The 19902-nt window shown below is 66.2% G+C and overlaps 1 protein-coding gene across 1 annotated transcript in view; it reads right to left on the bottom strand.

Moving 5' to 3' along the window:
• Window positions 1-19902, bottom strand: part of LOC140598486 (uncharacterized) — a 93628-nt gene that overhangs the window by 34372 nt on the left and 39354 nt on the right. Inside the window, exons 19-23 of the mRNA XM_072755138.1 lie at window positions 8731-8949; window positions 7968-8062; window positions 7679-7744; window positions 7016-7115; window positions 6592-6744 (exon numbers count right to left, since the gene is read on the bottom strand). Coding sequence (XP_072611239.1) covers window positions 6592-6744; window positions 7016-7115; window positions 7679-7744; window positions 7968-8062; window positions 8731-8949 — 633 coding nt within the window. The remainder of the gene's footprint in view (window positions 1-6591; window positions 6745-7015; window positions 7116-7678; window positions 7745-7967; window positions 8063-8730; window positions 8950-19902) is intronic.

Below are 19902 nucleotides of genomic sequence, written 5' to 3'. Positions count from 1 at the left end.
CGCCTTCGTGTGCGTCACGACCGTGTAAATGCCTTTCACGGACCCACCGGGATTCCCACCGGAAACCCCTTTTCCTTGGTATCTGTTAAAGTGCCGTCGACACCCAAGGGGACAGTAGCTTCAGGGCTACAGCTGGCGACTTGACAATTCTGTGCCTCGCTCAGCTCTCCCCGCGAGAAGCGGCGTCACCGTCTGTCCCCGTACCGAGTTGTCCCCACGGTCCTGACTCTATTGCCAGGCCGTACTTTCTAAATTTCCGGGATTCCTTTATTTAGAACCACACGCTTGTAGCTTTCCCTACTTGTTCATCCACGTTGCCCACCTGCCCCCCGCGGCGCCTCTGATCACTCAGCACGATCCATCCCGTTAACCAGAGAAAGGACATGGGGCGGCCCGGGGCGGAGGGGGGCGGCGGGGCTCAGCGCTTCAGCGCCTGCCTTCCCTTCGGCCCAGGGCGTGATCCTGGAGTCCCGGGATCGAGTCCCACATCGGGCTCCCTGCACGGAGCCTTCTTCTCCCTCTGCCCGTGTCTCTGCCTCTCTCTCTCTCTCTCTCTCTCTCTCTCTCTCTCTCTCTCTCGTCTCTCGGTGTCCCTCAAGGATATATAAATAAAATCTTTAAAAAAACAACAAAAACAGAGAAAGGAGACGATCCCCTCAAGAGTCGCAGAAAACGCATTTGACAGAACAAAGCATGAAAAGCACAGGGGGTTTTAGGAAAGGTCTGTCAACAGAGGAGAGGCCGCGTAGGAAGGCCCGCAGCTGACGTCATCCCCGAGGGTGACGACCTGAAATCGTCTCCCCCGAGAGCAGGAACAAGCCACGGAGGTGCCCTCTCAGCGCTGGGAGTCCCACGTAGTCAACAGAGGGGAAACAGCCGTGTGGGGGTCGCGTCCACGCCCACAGGGGCCCGGCCTCCTCAGGACCCGCGGGGAGGCTTCCGGGTCAGGGTCAGGGTCAGGGTCAGGGTTAGGGTTAGGGTTGGCATATTGTGCTTAGCATAATACTCTTTCTAGGCTTTAATACTTCTTTAAATGTTTCATAGAATTCACTCATGAAGCCATCTGGTCGTGGACTTCTGCGTTTTGGGAATTTTTTTTCTATTACTCAACAGCTTCGCTGAGAATTGGTCTATTCAAATTTTCTATTTCTCTATGTGTCAGTTTTGGTAGGTTATATATTTTCTAGGAATTTAGCCACACACAAAAGTAAAATCAAAAACTAGAAATTTCATTCTTTGGCTTGTGTCTATCCAGTTTTTCCAACACCATTTGTAGATTTTTTTCCCCACTGGATATTCTTTCCAGCTTTATCAAGGATTAAACGACGACATAGTTGTGGGTTCATTTCTGGGAGGTCTGCTCTGTGCTCTTGGTCTGTGTGTCCGTTGTCGTGCCAGGACCGTACTGTCTTCATCACAACAGTTTTGTGACATAACTGGAAATCTAGCGATGTGAAGCTTCCTACTTTGCTTTTCTTTTGCAAGGCTGCTTCGCCTGTCTGGGGTCTTTTGAGGTTCCATGCAAAGTTGAAGATCATTTATCTTAGCTCTGTGAGAAATGCTGGGGGCATTTTGATAGGGTTTATAGGAATGTCTGGGCTGCTCTCGGTTGTGAAGACACTTCGTACCCTTTCAGTCCACGAGTGTGGAGTGTCTCTTTCCGTTTCTTTGTGTCATCGATTTCTTTCCATCATCGTCTTCAGAGTAAGTTTTTATAGCTGTTTCCTTAGGTTTTTTCTTAAGTATAATATTATTTTTTGTTTCATTTTAAATTTATTTTTATTAATGTCTTAGTTTCTCTTTTTCTTACCTTCTTACTGAGGTATAGGAATGCAACAGAATTCTGTGCATTAATTATGTATCCTGTGACTTTACTGAATTCATTTACCGGTTCTAACATTTTTTTGTTTGTTCATTTTTGTAGTTTTCTATATATAGTGTCATGGTGTCCATTTCTTGTAGGTTGTCCTATTGGCATATAGTTTCTGATGTGCCATCAAGCCCTCTTGTCTCCACCGTTTCTGTCAGAACCCTGCGTTCACCCTGCCTGTGTCCGAGTTTTGTTTTGTTTTGTTTTTTTTTCTTTTTATCTCGGACAAGTGACTGAGTTTCAAACCTCCAAGTTTTAGGGGCTGCCCTGGGGGAGACCCGTGCTCCTCCCGCCCGGGAGGGTCTCCTCCCACTTCTGGCCTTTGCTGGCCCGGCCCAGGGACGCGGCCCCGTGACCGCACAGGGGTTTGCAGTTTGTGGCCACACAGGGCAGACAGCTGGCCCTAGTCCCGCGGCCCTCGGCCGGGGTCCCCGCTCCTGGGCCTGGGAACCGTTGGCGCCACCGTCCTTGGGACCCCGGGGACCCTGAGCCCACCCTGTCGCTCCAGGGGCCGCCCCCCACTTCGCCTCCCGAGCACCGTCGAGGCCGGCGTGTCCCCCCCTCTAGCAGACTTCTGGAAGTTCTGACTTTGTGCTCTGCTGCTTCTAATAGTGTGCGTAGACCCGTCAGCTGGCTCCCTGCCCCTGTGGGATCCGGGGCTGTGTCTCCCCCAGACCGACTGACTGATTTTCTTTTTAAGATTTTATTTTTCTGTCATCTCTACACCCACATGGGGCTTGAACTCTCCGCCCCAAGAACAAGAGTCGCGTGTTCTTACCAACCACCCCAACCACCCCGAGAGCGGCCAGGCTCCCTTTGATTGATTGACAGGGAGTAACTGAAGCCGACGTGCTGCCTGTGTCGTGTCAGGGCAGAAACTGAGCCCCGGCGTCGAGGTGCGGTGGAGTCATTGGGACCTTGGTCGATGTTAAAGAAAGCGGAGCCTCCCCGGGAGCCCCGGGAGCCCAGGGAGCGGGGCCCACACACGTGACAAGTTGGCCGTTTCCTTGACCAGGAGTCATTGGGCTGGCTGCCGATTTATTTGAGTTGCCGTTCGACGGCGAAGGTCGTTCTAGGATGGGGACACAGCGAGAACGTTCCGGGTTCTTGCGGGTTCGGAGGTAGCTAAAGCTCCCCCGTCGTGGACTCGATGTCCCAGTTGGGTGCAGAGATAGGCGAGCCAGCAAAGAGATGAGAAACATGGCCCTGGGGTGCCTGGCCGGCCTGGTCGGGGGACCTTGATGTCAGGACTGTGAGCTGGAACTCCGTGTTGGGTGTAGAGAGGACATAAACGTAAAACCTTTAACAAATAATAAATGGATGAACTAAGACAGCGTGACGTGGAAGGGGAGTCCTCGCTTCAGGACAAACCTCAGAGCGGACCATGTCTAGCCTGCGACCTGTTCTTGATGGCCCCGCTCGCTCTCCCGGGCCCAGATGACGGGGTCCCCCACGAGGGACGGTCCCGCCCGAGTGGGAGTGGGCCTCCTTCCCCGTAAGGCCCGTGCCTCCCCTCGTTCTGCAGGACAGAAGAGCCGGGAAGGCACGAGCTCGGGGGGATCAGCATAAACCTCGGCGATGGTCCTTCCCGATCCCGGGAGCCAGAGCTCGGCCTCCTTTTGGGACCCGACGTCCTAAAGAAGCCCGTGTGGTCAGTGGCTCGGATGCAGGGCGGAGGCCGACGGAGAATCAGGAAGAGCAAAATGGGGCGGGGGGGGAACCAGAAGCTGAAGGAGAGGGGGACAGCTGTCAGCATCGGGAGCCTTCGCGGGGACCCGGCGTCCTTTCCCAGGAGGGGCCCCCCTCTGTAGGGTGCTTCCCGCCGCCCCGCGCTCCCCGTGGGCACCCGCAGGCGCATCCCCGGGCCTCCAGCGCCTCTGCAGCCGTGGTCTGGAGCGTCCTCCGTGTGTCCTACCGGGGACCCCAGCGTCCCGTCTGTAACCGTCCGGCTGCTGTCTGACAACAGTCGGGGGATTCCGACGTTTGTTGGGTTTGGGGTGTGTGCCTGTCTGTCGCCGTGCCGCGATCTGATCCTCGGGCCGCGTCGTCCTGACGCCGAAACGGTTGAAGAAGCACCATCATTTCCGGTGCTGGCGCTGGGCGGCTAGCTGGGTTCTCCCGGCCGACCCGGGCCCCCTCGTGCCGTCCCGTGCCGTCCCGTGCCGTGCCGTCCCGTCCCGCCGGGGGGTCAGCTGAGCTGGAAGGTCCGGCTCGGCCACATTCCCGTGGGTGGCAGCGGGTCCCCGCCGAGCGCCGGCCGCTTCTCTTCTCCCCGATGCCTCTCCAGCTCCAGCGGGGAGCCAGACCTCGGGGCCGCCCTGGGGGGAGCTCCTGAGGGGCCGGCTGCCCGTGGGGGGAGCCCTGGGGCTGCCTGTGTGTGTGTGTGTGTGTGGGAGTCGGGGTGGGGACGGGGCCGGGGTCCCTCGGTCCCCTGCGCTGCCTGCCCCCAGGCCGAGCCCCGCGCTCACCCAGCCCCTACTCTCCAGGGCGTGCAGGGTGCCCTCCACACTCTGGTGCGAGGGATCCAGCAGCACCGGGTGTGCACGCTGAGCCCGCCCGGTGAGGGTGGCCCAGGTGTGAGAGCTGCAAGGGCCTGCTGTCCTGACGTCCGCTCCGGGGCCACGCTGACCGCCCCGCGGGCCCTCTGTGCCCCAGGCGCACAGGCCCGGGGCGGGGAGGGGAGGAAGCGCCCCGGAGCCCGGGCAGCCCAGGCCCCCTGGACAGAGGGGGCACAGACCTCCCAGGGCGCTTAGCACAGACCCTGGTGACCTGAGGCTCCCCGGCTGTCACTCTGTCCCAGGCCCGTCCTGGCCGCGGGCGCAGGCTGAGTCGCAGTAGAGTCTGCGGGGTCCTGACCCTGGCGTCTGGCCGCCCCGGGAAGGCACGTGGGGACGTCAGCCGTGTGTGCCTGGCGGCGCCCCCGCAGGGGCTGGTCGGGGCCTGGGCGGCGCCCCCTCCTCCTCTCTGGGGGTGTCTCCGCACCCCGTGCACAGAGCTCCGGGAGACGCAGAAACGAGCCGGCCGTGCCCTCTCACACAACAACACTTTATTGAACTTGCAACAGCAAACAGGGGCTCAGAGCCGAGGGTGCGCGCCTTCCCCTGGGAGACCTTCCTGTCCTTAGAGGAAAGCGGGAATCCCGCAGGGGTGCGGGTGCTGGAGTCCCCCGCCTGGGAGCCTGTGCGGACTCGACTCCGGGTGGGGGCGCGTGTCCTGAGGTCGGGGCGGTGAGAGGCGGTTCTGGGGGCGGCAGGGCTGACGTGGACCTGCGGCCCATGGGCTCCTGCGCTGGGTCCCCGCAGGGCCTCTGGACCCCGGCCTCGGGCCCCCTGGGGCCGGGTGACTGACTGCTGGAGCCCCAGCGCGTGGAGGAGCCTGCCTCCTGGTGTGGGTGTGGGTGTGGGTGTGGGTGGGGGTGGGGGTGGGGGTGGGGGTGTGGGTGGGGCCCACGGGCCTGCCCCCGCTGCCCTGCCCTGGGGTGTCCCGGGATCCCCAGGGCTGCCCTAGGTCAGCGACCTGGATCTGTGGGGCACGCCCAGGGCCCAGGAGGCCACATCCTGCTGTGAGAGGGCTCGTTCGGCCCGGGGCCAGAACGCAGGCCTGGCCAGGGCCCCGGGGCGCTGGATCCCATTAGCGCTGGGCCTGGGGCAGGCGCTCGAGTCGCCCCTGCCCCCACAGAGCCCGGGGCCAGGCCAGCCCAGGTCCCTCTGGGTCAGGGGCTGGTGTCCCGTGCGGGCGGTGCCGCCCTCCGGGAGGCACAGCGAGACGAGGCAGGGCACGGTGACGGCGGGCCGGAGCCTCCGGGCCCCCGCCCTCACCGCCACGCTCTGCCCCCGAGGCCCGCGAGCATCGAGCTGCCCCGTGGACGCGGGGGGCAGAGGGTCCCGGGCCTGTGCGGGGCCTCGGGGCAGCGGGCTCAGCGCCGCCCTGGCTCTGCCCTGGCTGTGCCCGTCACTGCCCAGCGAGGGGCACGAGCTGCAGTGGCCGCGGGGCAGGAAGGGTGTCCTGGGCCCGACAGCGTCATCCCTAGGGGGCTGGGGGGACCGCGTGATGGGAGTCCCGGGGGTGCTCCAGGGCCCGGTCCGTCGCGGGGCCTCTGGGGTGGCCCAGGCAGGTGCCAAATGGAAGGAGACCCCGTTTTCGGTCTTGAAGCCCGCCGTGTCCCGGGGCCGCCTGCCTGCACCGCCTTGTTGCCCCGGGAGGGTGGGGAGGGAGTTCCACCGCCGGGGCTGGGGGGCAAGTTGGACGATGGCCTGGCCGGGAGGGGGTCCGGGCGGCTCAGGCCGGGCGGCTGGGCCCGGGGAGGCCGGCTCCTCCAGCCTGGGCGGTGGCTCAGAGGCCGGAGAAGGGAGGAGAGGCCCGGGCGCCGGGGACACTGGCTCCAGGCCCAGGGGCCTCGTGGGGAACTCCTCAGGTCCCGCTGGAAAGAGGCCGACGGGGTCAGCGTCTCCAGCAGGCTGTGTGTCCCCCGCTGGGGGCCCCGGGGGTCCTCACGGCTCCCGCGTGACCCCCCCCCCCCCCGGCCTGACCCTGTGCTCAGCCCCCCACACTGCTGCCCGGGCCCTGCAGTGGGTACCCGCCCGCCCAGCCCTGGCCTGGGGTCCCCGAGGCTGGAGCAGAAGAGGAGAGCCCCAGAGATGAGGACGGGGGCCCCGGGGGCTCTGTCCCCTGTGGGCGGCCCCAGCAGGCCGAGTCGGGAGGGGCCGGGGCCCTGAGCCCACCTGGCGGGGGCAGGTCGCACCGCATCCTGCGGAGCTGGGTCATGGAGGCCCGAAGGTGTCTCAGCACGGCCTCGTCCTCCAGGGCCCAGGGCTGGGCCAGAGAGTCCTGGAGGAACTCCCGGAGCCCTTCCAGGGGCAGCTTCAGGAGGCGCTCTGGGCGGTGGGCGAGAGTCAGACCCAGAGGGCCCCGCCCTGGGGCCCCCGGGGCCCCCAGGCCAGCGGCTGGGGTCCCGCTGTGCCCAGGAGCGCCGCGGGCAGTGCGCTGGCCGGGGTGGCCCCTGCCCGCTGCTCCACTCGGGGAGCCCCGCTGCACCCGCCTGCCCCGCCGTCCCCCCGCCCCAGGTCTGGGTGCTGCTCAGAGCCCAGGGTCACCGCCCCTGCCCCCCCGCCCCCGGCACACCTGGGCTCCCGGGGGCTCACTTACTCCTGTGCACCTTGAGGATGGTATAGGCCATGGCCGTGAGCACCCTCTCCCCATCCAACACGTAGGCATCCCACAGCTTCAGGGTGAGCGAGAAGGGGGTCTAGGGGGACGGCGGGGTGGGAGGAGCGGCCTGAGCAGGGCCCCTGGGGGGCTCGGCTGGGGCTAGGCTAAGCCTGCCATCTGGCCCCCGGCTGCCTGCGACGAGGCCCCGCAGCGCCCCCCCCCCCCCCGCCCCCCGCCCCCCGCCCCCCGCCTCCCCGTGCGTGCCCTCCTCCCAGGGAGATCAGGGACTCCCGGCCGCTCCGGGTTCCGACCCCGGCCAGCACCTCCCGCACCCCTGGGGGCACAGACTCTGCCCGCACTTGACGACACCACGCCTCGAGAGGACCCCAGGCTGGCCGCCCGATGGGCCGAGGGCCCGTCCACACCCCGGGCTGACCCGGCCTCCCCCGGGGGAGCTGAGGCAGAGACGGGCCGCCCCCCGGGACCTCGTCCAGGGACCCTCTGGGCTTCTCCAGGACGGGCTGGGCTGCGAGCCTCAGCCTCAGCCTCAGGACCCCGGGGTCGGGCCTGGCTCGTCTGGAGGGTGGGGCTGAGCTGGGCCCTCCCCGGGGGCAGGGGGCAGGTCCGGGAGCGGGGGTCCCGGGGGGGGGGGGGCCTCACCCGGCCGAGGAAGCACTGGAGAAACCATTTGGGGCTGTAGATGCCGGTGGACATCTGCTCCTCGTCCTGGCGGGAGGGCAGGGGGTGCTCAGGCCCCACGCCGCGGCCCCTGGAGCCGGGTGGACGCGCTCCCCCCCACGGCCCAGCCCAGCCCCGAGGGCGCCCCCGGGCCCCAGGGGGAGGAACGTGACCCCAACTCTGGGCAGCTCGGAGGGAGGGCCATGCCCCCCACCCCCTGCCCCGGGCTCCGGGGACGGAGCCTCAGGAGCTCCCACTCGCCCCCACTCGCCATGTGCTTCCTCAGGTCCGGGAGAGCTCTTTGGAGGACCCGCTCGTGATGTCTCTGGAACCTGAGGAGCTTCGGGAAGCCCGGGACGAAGAAGCCTGAGAAGGCCCCAGGCCCCCACGGTCAGGGCCTCCTCCTGCACCAGGCGGGGTGGGGGGTGTCGGGGCAGGGGCCTCCCCGCCACGCCCTGACCCCCGTGTGCCCACCGCCCTCGGAGCCCGGGCTGGATCCGCTCTTCCCAGAGGGCAGGGCCTGCCTCCCAGGCCGGGGGCGCGGGGCCCGGGGACCCTCGTCCTCACAGAGACCCCGCGGGGCGTGGGCTGGGGGCTGAGGACCGGGCCCGGCTGACCCAGCACCCTCTCTCCTGCGGGGGCCGCCGCGGGGACAGGCGGGTCCCCAGCCCCGAGGGGCAGCGGGTGCAGGCCACGGGGAGGGTGATGGGCGTGCACGGCCCTCTGCTGTGGGGCTTGGGAGTGAGGCTGGGGGCCCCCGGGAGGGGGAGACGCTGCCCCCTGGGCCCCGTGTGGCCGTGGGCTGGCAGGGGGGCCTGGGGGTCAAGCCGGCAGCCCGGCGGGAGGCTGGGGGAGCAACGGGAGTGCGTGCCTGGCCTGCAGACGGTGGGGCGGGTGGCCGTGGCTCCGGGACCCCGAGGCCACCGGGGAGGCGGGGCCCTTGCCCGTGGGGGGGCGAGCTGGGGGGTCCCCGCCTGCCCCCCGGTGCAGCAGCCTGCAGGGAGGCCCTCCTGAGCTCCCCGGCGGGCCCCTACCGTGCATGGAGTGCCGGTCGCCCACCATCAGCTGGGCCAGCGCCCAGAAGGCGTCCTCCTCGGGCAGGAACATGAGGAGGACGGCCGCGATCTCGCTCATGCCCTGGCAGTAGCCCACCTCCTGCAAGAGCCAGAGCCCCACGGAGGGCGTGCGCCCCGAGGCCCCCTCTGAGCCCTCCCCGCGGGCGTCAGGCTCCCCCGGCTCCCTCCCAGCCCGGGCTCCCGGAGGGGGCTCCCAGAGGGCGGGGGAGCAGGTGAGGGCCACCCGGACCAGCTGGGGCGCGAGCACCCCGGGCCCCGCTACCGAGCCCTGCGGCCGCCGTGCCAGGACCCCCGTCCTCAGGCCAGCAGGAGGGGCCTCCGTGAGCTGTGCCAGGCTGTAGGGGACCCGCCAGGTCTGGAGACCCCCCCGAGGGCAGGTCGGCGGGGGGGTGGGGGGGCCTGACTGTGGCCCCTGGCAGGTCCCACGAGGGGAGCTGGGCCAGGACACCCCGCGGGGCCGGGGAGCGTGTGAGCTGGGGTCCTCGGGGACCCTTCTGGAATGCGCCGTGGAAGGGGGCGGCCTCCTGGGCGCCTCGGCCTCGTTCCCTTCGGGGGAGTGGGAGCCTTCCCCGCCCGGGCTCTCGTCGGTAGTGCCGTCTGTCAGGGTCCAGACCCGAGCTCTAGGACGGCCGCGGTGCACGCGGGGGCCCTGGGCAGCCCCGGCCCTCGGGCACGCAGGCCCTGCCTCCCCTGGGAGGTCTGCACCCCGCCCCCTGCCCGTCCCGGAGGAGAGAGACCCTCCCCGGCATCTCGGGGGCCGTGGAGCCGGGGCCATCACTGTGAGTCCCGCTGGTCACCACCACTCAGGACAAGGCCGCCCGCGGGGCAGGAGGCGGGGGCAGGGACACTCACCGTGTCGTACAGCGAGTAGGCTGCCAGTACGCAGAACAGGGCTCGCTGCCTAGGAGGGGGGACAGTGGGGGGCTCTGCTCAGTCAGCCCCCGCCCAGCGAGGCCGCCGAGGTGCCGACACCCGCCCCGCAGGCCCCGCGGCCCGCAGGGCCCCTCCGCGGGGGCCGATCTCCGGGGTCAGGTCTGCGCACGGGGACAGGCGGCGACCTCACACGTGCAGCGTGCCGGGGGTTCAGTGCACCCTGGGGTGTCCGACGCCTCCGAGCGGCTCCCGCCGTGGGGTGTGCAGCTCCGGGCTCCCCCAGCGCCGCCAGCGCCCCGGGCCTCCAGCCCTGGAGCGGCCCCCCCCCCCCCCCCGCACGCCCCCATGGGAGCCAGCGCTCCCCCTGCCCCGGTCCCCGCAGCCCCTGACGCCTCTCCTCCGCTGCCCTGGCCTGGCCCGGCCCCGTGTCCCGGGAACACCACCAGCCCCACGTGACCCCTGCCCCGAGCCCACGCAGCCGGGGCATCCGTGGCCCTGAGCGCACCCCCAGGTCTTCCCAGGTGTCCCTGGGCTGGACTCTGTGGGGGGCACCCCGGGCCCGCCCATCCCAGAGCATCTCGGGGCTCCAGGTCTGAGCCGCCGTGAGGAGAGCAGGGAACGTCGTGCAGGTGTGACCCCGATACAGGCTGCGAACCCCTGGGGTCACTATCTGAGCACGGGGGGGTACGGGGTGCGGCCCCCTCAGCGCTGCCAGGAGCCGCCCGATGCCCCCCCGCACGGCGGCCTGAGTCTGCACCCCGGCTCCGCGGCCCCCGGGCCCGGGCTGCTGGAGGCCGGCTCCCCCCGGGCCGGGGGTCACAGGTCAGCCTGACCCGGCCGCGCTCTGAGGGCCGCGGGGGCCCCGGGGGGCAGCAGGTTCCCTGCAGGGAGGAGCACCGAGTTCTCGTGGGGAGACGGTCCGAGCGGCCCGCCCGGGAAGCCCAGCCACCCATGCCTGGCGTCTCCCCAGCCCCGCCCCTGGCGCCCCTGCAGGTCACCCCTGGGGTCCCGGGCTCCCACACACCCCGCCCGCTGCACACACAGGTAGCTGCACCCTATGCTCCACCCACCTGCAAGCCCCTGTCGGGGGGCTCCCTGCCTTCCCCACCTCCCCGCGGCCCCTGGGGACTCTGCGGGACACCCGGGCTTCTGCCGGGAGCAGGCCGTCCAGAGAACCCCAAGGTGGCCGGGGAGGCTGAGCATGTCCCACAGGGGGCAGCTGCACCGCGTCCTCGTGGGGGTGGGGTGGGGGTGGGGGCGGGACCGATAGTGTAGGGGTGGGGGTCTGGGGTTGTGGGGGATGGTGTGGGGGGTGATGCAGGGGGATGGCGTGGGGGCGGTGGGTGAGGGGATGGGGTGGGGGGCTGCGGACACAGGGCACCCCCTTCTCTAAGGTGCACACGGAGACGTCTACAGATAAAGGCGACCCCAGTCTGGGGTTTGCTGTGACCCCTGCCCCTGCCCCTGGTGCCCCGTGTGCTCCGCGCAGGGCCTGCCTGGACCGGGGCGGCGTCTGGGGGGGGGGGGGGGGGGGGGCGTCATGCCGTGTGTGCTCACCAAGTGCAAATTGTCTAAAACAAAATGCCCGGAATTCAGAAGTACATAAAACACCGGAGGGTGGGTGTCACCCTGACCTGTCCGACCCTCGTCGGGTCCACGTGTCCCGGTCCAGCCGCGGCCATGCACCCTGGCCCCAGGTCCCCTTCGTGCCCCCCACGCCCCCACCCCGGCCCCCTGCTCTTCACGGGGCCGCCCCTCACCCCCTTGGGGTTCAGCTCAGACGGTGACCCCTGGAGGCCCCGTCCTGCGGCCTCCCCATCCCCGAGACCCTGGGGTTGGGGGCACGGGGGTCATCCCCAGCACCCTACCACGTGGCAGTGTGTTGTTTGCTGCCGTCGCTCCCCCCGGCCTCGGAGACCCCGTGTCCCCAGCACAGAAGCCCCCGGGCCTCTCCCAGGCCGGGCCCCCGACCCCCGAACCCCGCTGGCCCAGCAGCCTCACCCGACCCCGTAGCGGTCCCAGAACATGGTGTGACTGCGGAACGTGCGGTTGACGTCCAGGTCGATCTGCACGATGTCCCGGGAGGAGACCAGGGCCGCCTCCTTCATTGCCTGCGGGGAGACCCCGGGAGGAGGAGCCGGCGTCAGGGACACAGACCCCGACCTGTCAGCAGCTGCCGTCCTGGGCAGGGAGCCCCGGGGCCACCACGGGAGTGTGTCCTGCAGGAACCTCCACCCTTCCCCTGGGAGGCCGGGGACGGCGGGAGTGCCCACCGTGCCCGCGGGGCCTGCGTGAGGGCCTGTGCCCAGCTGTCGTGGGCGGGGAGGGGACTGAGGGTCAGCCCTGGACAGGGAGGGGACGTGGAGGATCAGCCCGGGTGGGGAGGGGACACGGGAGTTCAGCCCCGGGTGGGGAGGGGTCACGGAGGGTCAGCCCTGGGCAGGGAGGGGACCGAGGGTCCACGGGGAGTAGACGGGTCGGGTCCCACCTGGTATTTCCCGGCATTGCTGGCCTTAACCTGGTCGACGTTCAGCAATCGCAGCCACACCTGTCCCCGCACCTGGGGCGGGACCCCCTTGTACACCCGGCGTCGCAGCTGCGGGGAGGAAGGCAGTGCTGGTGAGAGGGGCCCAGGGCGGCCCCTTGGAGCCCAGGGAACACGAGGCATCTAGAAGGTTCCGGCGTCGGCTCCAGGGTGTCTGCAGAGAGGCTGGGTCTCCCTGGATCTGGGCCCCCCCCCCCCCCCCCCGTCCCCCGCGAGGAGCAGGGACCCTGGCCCCGACCTGACGCTCCCCCACCGCCGTCCCGGGGCCTGGGGAGGGAGGCCCGGGCTCCCAGCAGACTCTCCCCAGGCAGGGGGCTCCCCCGAGGACGGGGCAGGAGGACACTGAGGGCGGCCCCCCAGCCCCGTCGGGACGGAGAGCCCTCGGGGGCACCCAGCGCCCCACCTTCTCGCTGGGGAGGTAGTGGTCCCATCGCTTGAGCATTTTTATCCATTTGTCCGCGCGCCGGGTCTCCTGGCGGAGTTTCTGGGAGAGGACAGGCGGGGGCCGCAGGTGAGGCTCCCGCCGCGGGAGGTGGGCGCTCGGGCCGCGTCCAGTGCCCCGCGGGACCCGGAGGAGCCAGGAAGGCACAGGGCCCCCCGCGGACCGCGGCTCCGGGTCTCGGGTGCGTTCCCGGCGGCCCGTGCAGCGCTGGGACGGGGGACTGGGGAGACGCCCGGGGATGTCCTGGGGGACGCGGTGCAGACAGCTGGCCCCAGCTCCCCCCCACGTCCTGCCCGGGGCCCAGGACGGGCTCTCACCTTGGCCTCGCGGGGGCTGGGGTCGGGCAGCTCCCTGTCCCTGGAAGGCAGGAGACGCAGAGCCCTGAGGCCCCGGCCCCACAGCCACACACACACACACACACCCCGTCTGCACCCAGCGTCCTGGGGAGGGCAGGGCTCCCCCGGGGAGGGCAGGGGCTGCCAGCGGCCTGAGGGCGGGCGGGGGCGGCGTCTGGGGGGTCTGAGGAGGGTGTTTGCCGGTGGTGGGCTGGGCGGGGACCCCTCGGCGCCCCCAGGGGGTGACCTGCCCCCCTCCTCGATGGACCAGCCCGAGAGCTGTCAGCGTGGCCCGGGTGCCCCGTGACCGTCCCGCTGAGGTCCCCCCGCCTCCCCAGGGCCTGACTGCCCAGCGTCCAGCCGGCCTCCCCCTGCCCCCTGGCCGTCCCCCTGCTGTCCCCGGGCTCCCCTCTCTGCTGTCCCCTCTGCCACCCTGGCCCATTTCACCTCCCGTCCTGTCGGAGCCCCTGAGCACGACCACCCCTGAGCCATCCCAGCAGACACTGGGCCGTGAGCAGGGCCGAGGGGGCCCCACCTGGGGTCTCCAGCGTCCGTCAGGTTCTCGTGGGGCTGTTGACCCATCAGCCTCGTCCCCTGCGACCTAGGCCACTGGGCTGTCCCCTCCCTCCTTCCCGCCCAGGGCAGCCCCCTCCTCCTCTTGCCTCCTCCTGCCTGGTCGGGGCCTCCCTCTGCGGCCGCCCCCCCTCCCTGCGCTGGCCTGGTCCCCGGCATCCACCTGCAGCCCCGCAAAAGCCTTCGGGTGTGGGCGAGAGCACCCCTGCGGACTCGGCCCAGACCAGGCCGTCCCCCTACGGAGAGCACGCCCCGGCCCCAGAGCCCCTCACGGGCGGGATCCCCTGCTGAAGGGACTGGACACCCCACCCCACCACCACCCCCGGATGCAGCAGGCTGACACCTGGGCCTGCCCAAAGCAGGCGTGGGGGCCCCTCCTCTGAGTGTCCAGGGGCCTCCCCCGGGCCCAGCTCCCTTCCTGCCCACGTCCCGGGTCGGCCTCCGGGGTGTCTCAGCTGCAACCCAGCGCAGACATGGCCCTCAGAGGGCTCCAGGGGACCAGGTCCCGACCTGGGGGCGGGGGGGTCAGCCTCCAGAGAGGTGTTCCTGCAAAGGCCACCCGCCCTGGGATGGATGAGGGGTGTCCAGGGGACTCACTGCAGAAAGCCCTGGTGGTCGGCGACCTTGCACAGTGACAGGTCCTGCGGAGACCCTGCTTGGGGCGCCTGCAACAGAGGGGGCTCCGTGGTGGGGACCGATCAGAGCAGGGGAGTGGGGACAGAGACAGGAGGGAGCAGAAGGGCTCCTCCCTCCCCTGGATCCTGAGGGAGCGCCGACCCCTGAGATTGGCCGGGTGCCAGAGTGGGCGCAGCCTGGCAGCCTCACCTGCTTCTGTCTATCAGTGACGATCCCCCCCTGGGCCTCACCCGGACCCGGCGACTGTGGTCCCCACCTGGGCCTCACTTGACCTGGTGACTCTGATCCCTACCTGGCCCTCACCCAGGCCTGGTGACTCTAGTCCCCAACTGGGCTTCACCCAGGTGACTCTGGTCTCCACCTGAGCCTCATGTGGATCTGCGACTGTGGTCCCCACCTTGGCCTCACCTGAACCTGGTGACTCTGGTCCCCACCTGGGCTCACCTGGACCTGGTAGCTGTGGTCTTCATCTGGACCTGGTGACTCTGGTCCCCACCCGGGCCTCACCTGTACCTGGTGCCTGGGCTCCTCCGCTACCAATGACGAGGATCCAGGATGGACCCTTAGTTGCTACTACACCGGGACCATCCCCAGGGTCTCACTTGTTCCTGGTGACTGTGGTCCTTGCCTGGGCTGACCTGGCTCATCCTTGGCTCTGATCCCCTCTTGAGCCTCACCTGCTCTTGCAGGTACGGTCCCCCCTGTCGTGGGTGTGTAGTGTCTATGGTCCCTTCTGGTGGGCCTCACCTGATGGTACTGGGCCACGATATTGGCCCTTTGCAAGGCCAGCAGGGTCTCCGGGTCCTCCTGCATCGTGCTGCAATCCAAACACATCCAAGGATGACGGCGCGTGAGAACCTTCCGAGGACACGTGCGTCCGGGTGCTCCCCGTGGGCGGGCGCCCCTCTGTCTGACCGGAGCCGGAGACAACCCCGTAGCCCCGAGGGGCACAGGCATCACACACGGGCCCTCGCTGCCTGTCTGTCTGTCCGTCGCCCACCGACAGTCCACCTTCCCAGCCACTGTCCCAGGGCACGCCGTCACGCTGGGGTCACAGAGCGCTCCCACCCCGGTATCAGGAGCACACGGGCGGGGGACCCAGGGGCTCCGGGGAACTGCCCACCTGATGCTCGGGGGTGACGTCTCCCAGCCCGGGGCCGGTGCAGAGATGGTGGTGGGTGGGCCGGCCAGCGAGTGTCCCTGCGGGCTTGGGGGGGGGGGGGGGGGCGGGAATCGAAGGTTTCTCCGAGATTCCACAAGCACACGACCAAGGGGAGAAAGCGACGGACTGGACTTCATCAAAATTAAAACCTGATGCCAGCAAGAGTGCGACCGAACTCCCCACCCTGAGGGCAGCGATGTGTGAATAGCCTGAGGGGGGCCCTGGGGGAGCACGAGGGACTCCACGTTCTTTGGAGCCTGAAGAGCAAGCCTGCTCACGGGCCAGGGGGACCCAGCGGGCGCAGGGCGGGATGGGGGGGTGACAGTCACCCCTGTCGGGGTCCATGCGTCTAGGACAGGCTGGAAAGGTCATGGCTTGGGTGCCTGCACAGCAGAGGGCTTACAGGGGAGCGGGGGTCCCGGGGGAGCTGCCTGAGTTCCGACTGCAGCCTCCTTCCCTGGACGGGGGGCAGCAGGGTGGCCGCTCTCACCCCGTGGGGCTGTGGAAGGGCTGTGGGAGCTGCTCACGGTCATCGCATGGGGGTCGGGGTGTTGTGGACCCCAGCGCGGGAGGCCTGTGCCCCCACGCGGATCCACAGGCCCCACTGTGGCCCGCGGGGATCAGGGATCAGCTGCCACTCACCTGTGACCTGTCGCTGTGTGGGCGCCTCCTCTTTATGCACTGGGGTACTGGGGAGTGTGGGAGGGTGGGGGTACTGGGGAGAGTGGGAGGGTGGGGGTACTGGGGAGAGTGGGAGGGTGGGGGTACTGGGGAGAGTGGGAGTAGCGGGGTACTGGGGAGAGTGGGAGGGTGGGGGTACTGAGGAGAGACGAGTCCTGGGCTACTGGGGAGAGCAGGAGAGTCGGGTCGCTGCGAGCCAGATCCGGAGCACCGGTGCCTCCGAAGGTCTGCGGACGCAGAGTGGGCACCAGGCAGCGGTGGAACCCGGGGGCACCACAGTTCCGCCCAGAGCGGGGTCCCGCATCATCACTGTGGGCAGGCGGGGTCCAATCAGCACTCAGCCCTCACCCTGGTGGCCGAGGGTCCCGGGGGAGGGTCCTGTCCCCACGCCGGGCGGGAAGGCGATGCAGGCAGCCTCCCGCATCCTCAGTTCCCATCCTCGGGCCCTGCAGGCCTCCCGCCCTTCAAGGCAGACTGGGGGTCACAGATGCCCCCCCCCGCCCCCCAGGGTTCACAGCGTGGGGTTGCAGTTAGGAGCATTTGAGGGGCTCCTGGGTGGTTCCGTCCGTCGGTTCCACGTCGACTCTTGAGTTTGGCTCAAGCCAGGATCTCCAGGTTGTGGCGTGGAGCCTCGGGTGGGGCTCGGTCTCCGGTGGGTGAGGAGTCCGCTCCAGGTTCCCCCTGTCCCTCCGCCCCTGCCCCCCGCACCGTCTCCCAAGTACATCTTCTAAACATTAACATGAAGACACGTGAGCATCTGGATCCCCTCTGCAGAGGCGCCTTCGTGTGCGTCACGACCGTGTAAATGCCTTTCACGGACCCACCGGGATTCCCACCGGAAACCCCTTTTCCTTGGTATCTGTTAAAGTGCCGTCGACACCCAAGGGGACAGTAGCTTCAGGGCTACAGCTGGCGACTTGACAATTCTGTGCCTCGCTCAGCTCTCCCCGCGAGAAGCGGCGTCACCGTCTGTCCCCGTACCGAGTTGTCCCCACGGTCCTGACTCTATTGCCAGGCCGTACTTTCTAAATTTCCGGGATTCCTTTATTTAGAACCACACGCTTGTAGCTTTCCCTACTTGTTCATCCACGTTGCCCACCTGCCCCCCGCGGCCCCTCTGATCACTCAGCACGATCCATCCCGTTAACCAGAGAAAGGACATGGGGCGGCCCGGGGCGGAGGGGGGCGGCGGGGCTCAGCGCTTCAGCGCCTGCCTTCCCTTCGGCCCAGGGCGTGATCCTGGAGTCCCGGGATCGAGTCCCACATCGGGCTCCCTGCACGGAGCCTTCTTCTCCCTCTGCCCGTGTCTCTGCCTCTCTCTCTCTCTCTCTCTCTCTCTCTCTCTCTCTCTCTCTCGTCTCTCGGTGTCCCTCAAGGATATATAAATAAAATCTTTAAAAAAACAACAAAAACAGAGAAAGGAGACGATCCCCTCAAGAGTCGCAGAAAACGCATTTGACAGAACAAAGCATGAAAAGCACAGGGGGTTTTAGGAAAGGTCTGTCAACAGAGGAGAGGCCGCGTAGGAAGGCCCGCAGCTGACGTCATCCCCGAGGGTGACGACCTGAAATCGTCTCCCCCGAGAGCAGGAACAAGCCACGGAGGTGCCCTCTCAGCGCTGGGAGTCCCACGTAGTCAACAGAGGGGAAACAGCCGTGTGGGGGTCGCGTCCACGCCCACAGGGGCCCGGCCTCCTCAGGACCCGCGGGGAGGCTTCCGGGTCAGGGTCAGGGTCAGGGTCAGGGTTAGGGTTAGGGTTGGCATATTGTGCTTAGCATAATACTCTTTCTAGGCTTTAATACTTCTTTAAATGTTTCATAGAATTCACTCATGAAGCCATCTGGTCGTGGACTTCTGCGTTTTGGGAATTTTTTTTCTATTACTCAACAGCTTCGCTGAGAATTGGTCTATTCAAATTTTCTATTTCTCTATGTGTCAGTTTTGGTAGGTTATATATTTTCTAGGAATTTAGCCACACACAAAAGTAAAATCAAAAACTAGAAATTTCATTCTTTGGCTTGTGTCTATCCAGTTTTTCCAACACCATTTGTAGATTTTTTTCCCCACTGGATATTCTTTCCAGCTTTATCAAGGATTAAACGACGACATAGTTGTGGGTTCATTTCTGGGAGGTCTGCTCTGTGCTCTTGGTCTGTGTGTCCGTTGTCGTGCCAGGACCGTACTGTCTTCATCACAACAGTTTTGTGACATAACTGGAAATCTAGCGATGTGAAGCTTCCTACTTTGCTTTTCTTTTGCAAGGCTGCTTCGCCTGTCTGGGGTCTTTTGAGGTTCCATGCAAAGTTGAAGATCATTTATCTTAGCTCTGTGAGAAATGCTGGGGGCATTTTGATAGGGTTTATAGGAATGTCTGGGCTGCTCTCGGTTGTGAAGACACTTCGTACCCTTTCAGTCCACGAGTGTGGAGTGTCTCTTTCCGTTTCTTTGTGTCATCGATTTCTTTCCATCATCGTCTTCAGAGTAAGTTTTTATAGCTGTTTCCTTAGGTTTTTTCTTAAGTATAATATTATTTTTTGTTTCATTTTAAATTTATTTTTATTAATGTCTTAGTTTCTCTTTTTCTTACCTTCTTACTGAGGTATAGGAATGCAACAGAATTCTGTGCATTAATTATGTATCCTGTGACTTTACTGAATTCATTTACCGGTTCTAACATTTTTTTGTTTGTTCATTTTTGTAGTTTTCTATATATAGTGTCATGGTGTCCATTTCTTGTAGGTTGTCCTATTGGCATATAGTTTCTGATGTGCCATCAAGCCCTCTTGTCTCCACCGTTTCTGTCAGAACCCTGCGTTCACCCTGCCTGTGTCCGAGTTTTGTTTTGTTTTGTTTTTTTTTCTTTTTATCTCGGACAAGTGACTGAGTTTCAAACCTCCAAGTTTTAGGGGCTGCCCTGGGGGAGACCCGTGCTCCTCCCGCCCGGGAGGGTCTCCTCCCACTTCTGGCCTTTGCTGGCCCGGCCCAGGGACGCGGCCCCGTGACCGCACAGGGGTTTGCAGTTTGTGGCCACACAGGGCAGACAGCTGGCCCTAGTCCCGCGGCCCTCGGCCGGGGTCCCCGCTCCTGGGCCTGGGAACCGTTGGCGCCACCGTCCTTGGGACCCCGGGGACCCTGAGCCCACCCTGTCGCTCCAGGGGCCGCCCCCCACTTCGCCTCCCGAGCACCGTCGAGGCTGGCGTGTCCCCCCCTCTAGCAGACTTCTGGAAGTTCTGACTTTGTGCTCTGCTGCTTCTAATAGTGTGCGTAGACCCGTCAGCTGGCTCCCTGCCCCTGTGGGATCCGGGGCTGTGTCTCCCCCAGACCGACTGACTGATTTTCTTTTTAAGATTTTATTTTTCTGTCATCTCTACACCCACATGGGGCTTGAACTCTCCGCCCCAAGAACAAGAGTCGCGTGTTCTTACCAACCACCCCAACCACCCCGAGAGCGGCCAGGCTCCCTTTGATTGATTGACAGGGAGTAACTGAAGCCGACGTGCTGCCTGTGTCGTGTCAGGGCAGAAACTGAGCCCCGGCGTCGAGGTGCGGTGGAGTCATTGGGACCTTGGTCGATGTTAAAGAAAGCGGAGCCTCCCCGGGAGCCCCGGGAGCCCAGGGAGCGGGGCCCACACACGTGACAAGTTGGCCGTTTCCTTGACCAGGAGTCATTGGGCTGGCTGCCGATTTATTTGAGTTGCCGTTCGACGGCGAAGGTCGTTCTAGGATGGGGACACAGCGAGAACGTTCCGGGTTCTTGCGGGTTCGGAGGTAGCTAAAGCTCCCCCGTCGTGGACTCGATGTCCCAGTTGGGTGCAGAGATAGGCGAGCCAGCAAAGAGATGAGAAACATGGCCCTGGGGTGCCTGGCCGGCCTGGTCGGGGGA

The sequence above is a fragment of the Vulpes vulpes genome, chromosome 4 (assembly GCF_048418805.1).
Source record: "Vulpes vulpes isolate BD-2025 chromosome 4, VulVul3, whole genome shotgun sequence".
In the NCBI taxonomy this organism is placed as follows: Eukaryota; Metazoa; Chordata; class Mammalia; order Carnivora; family Canidae; genus Vulpes; species Vulpes vulpes.
The sequence above is the reverse complement of the archived record's forward strand: the minus strand, read 5'-3'. Positions and strand labels throughout refer to the sequence as shown.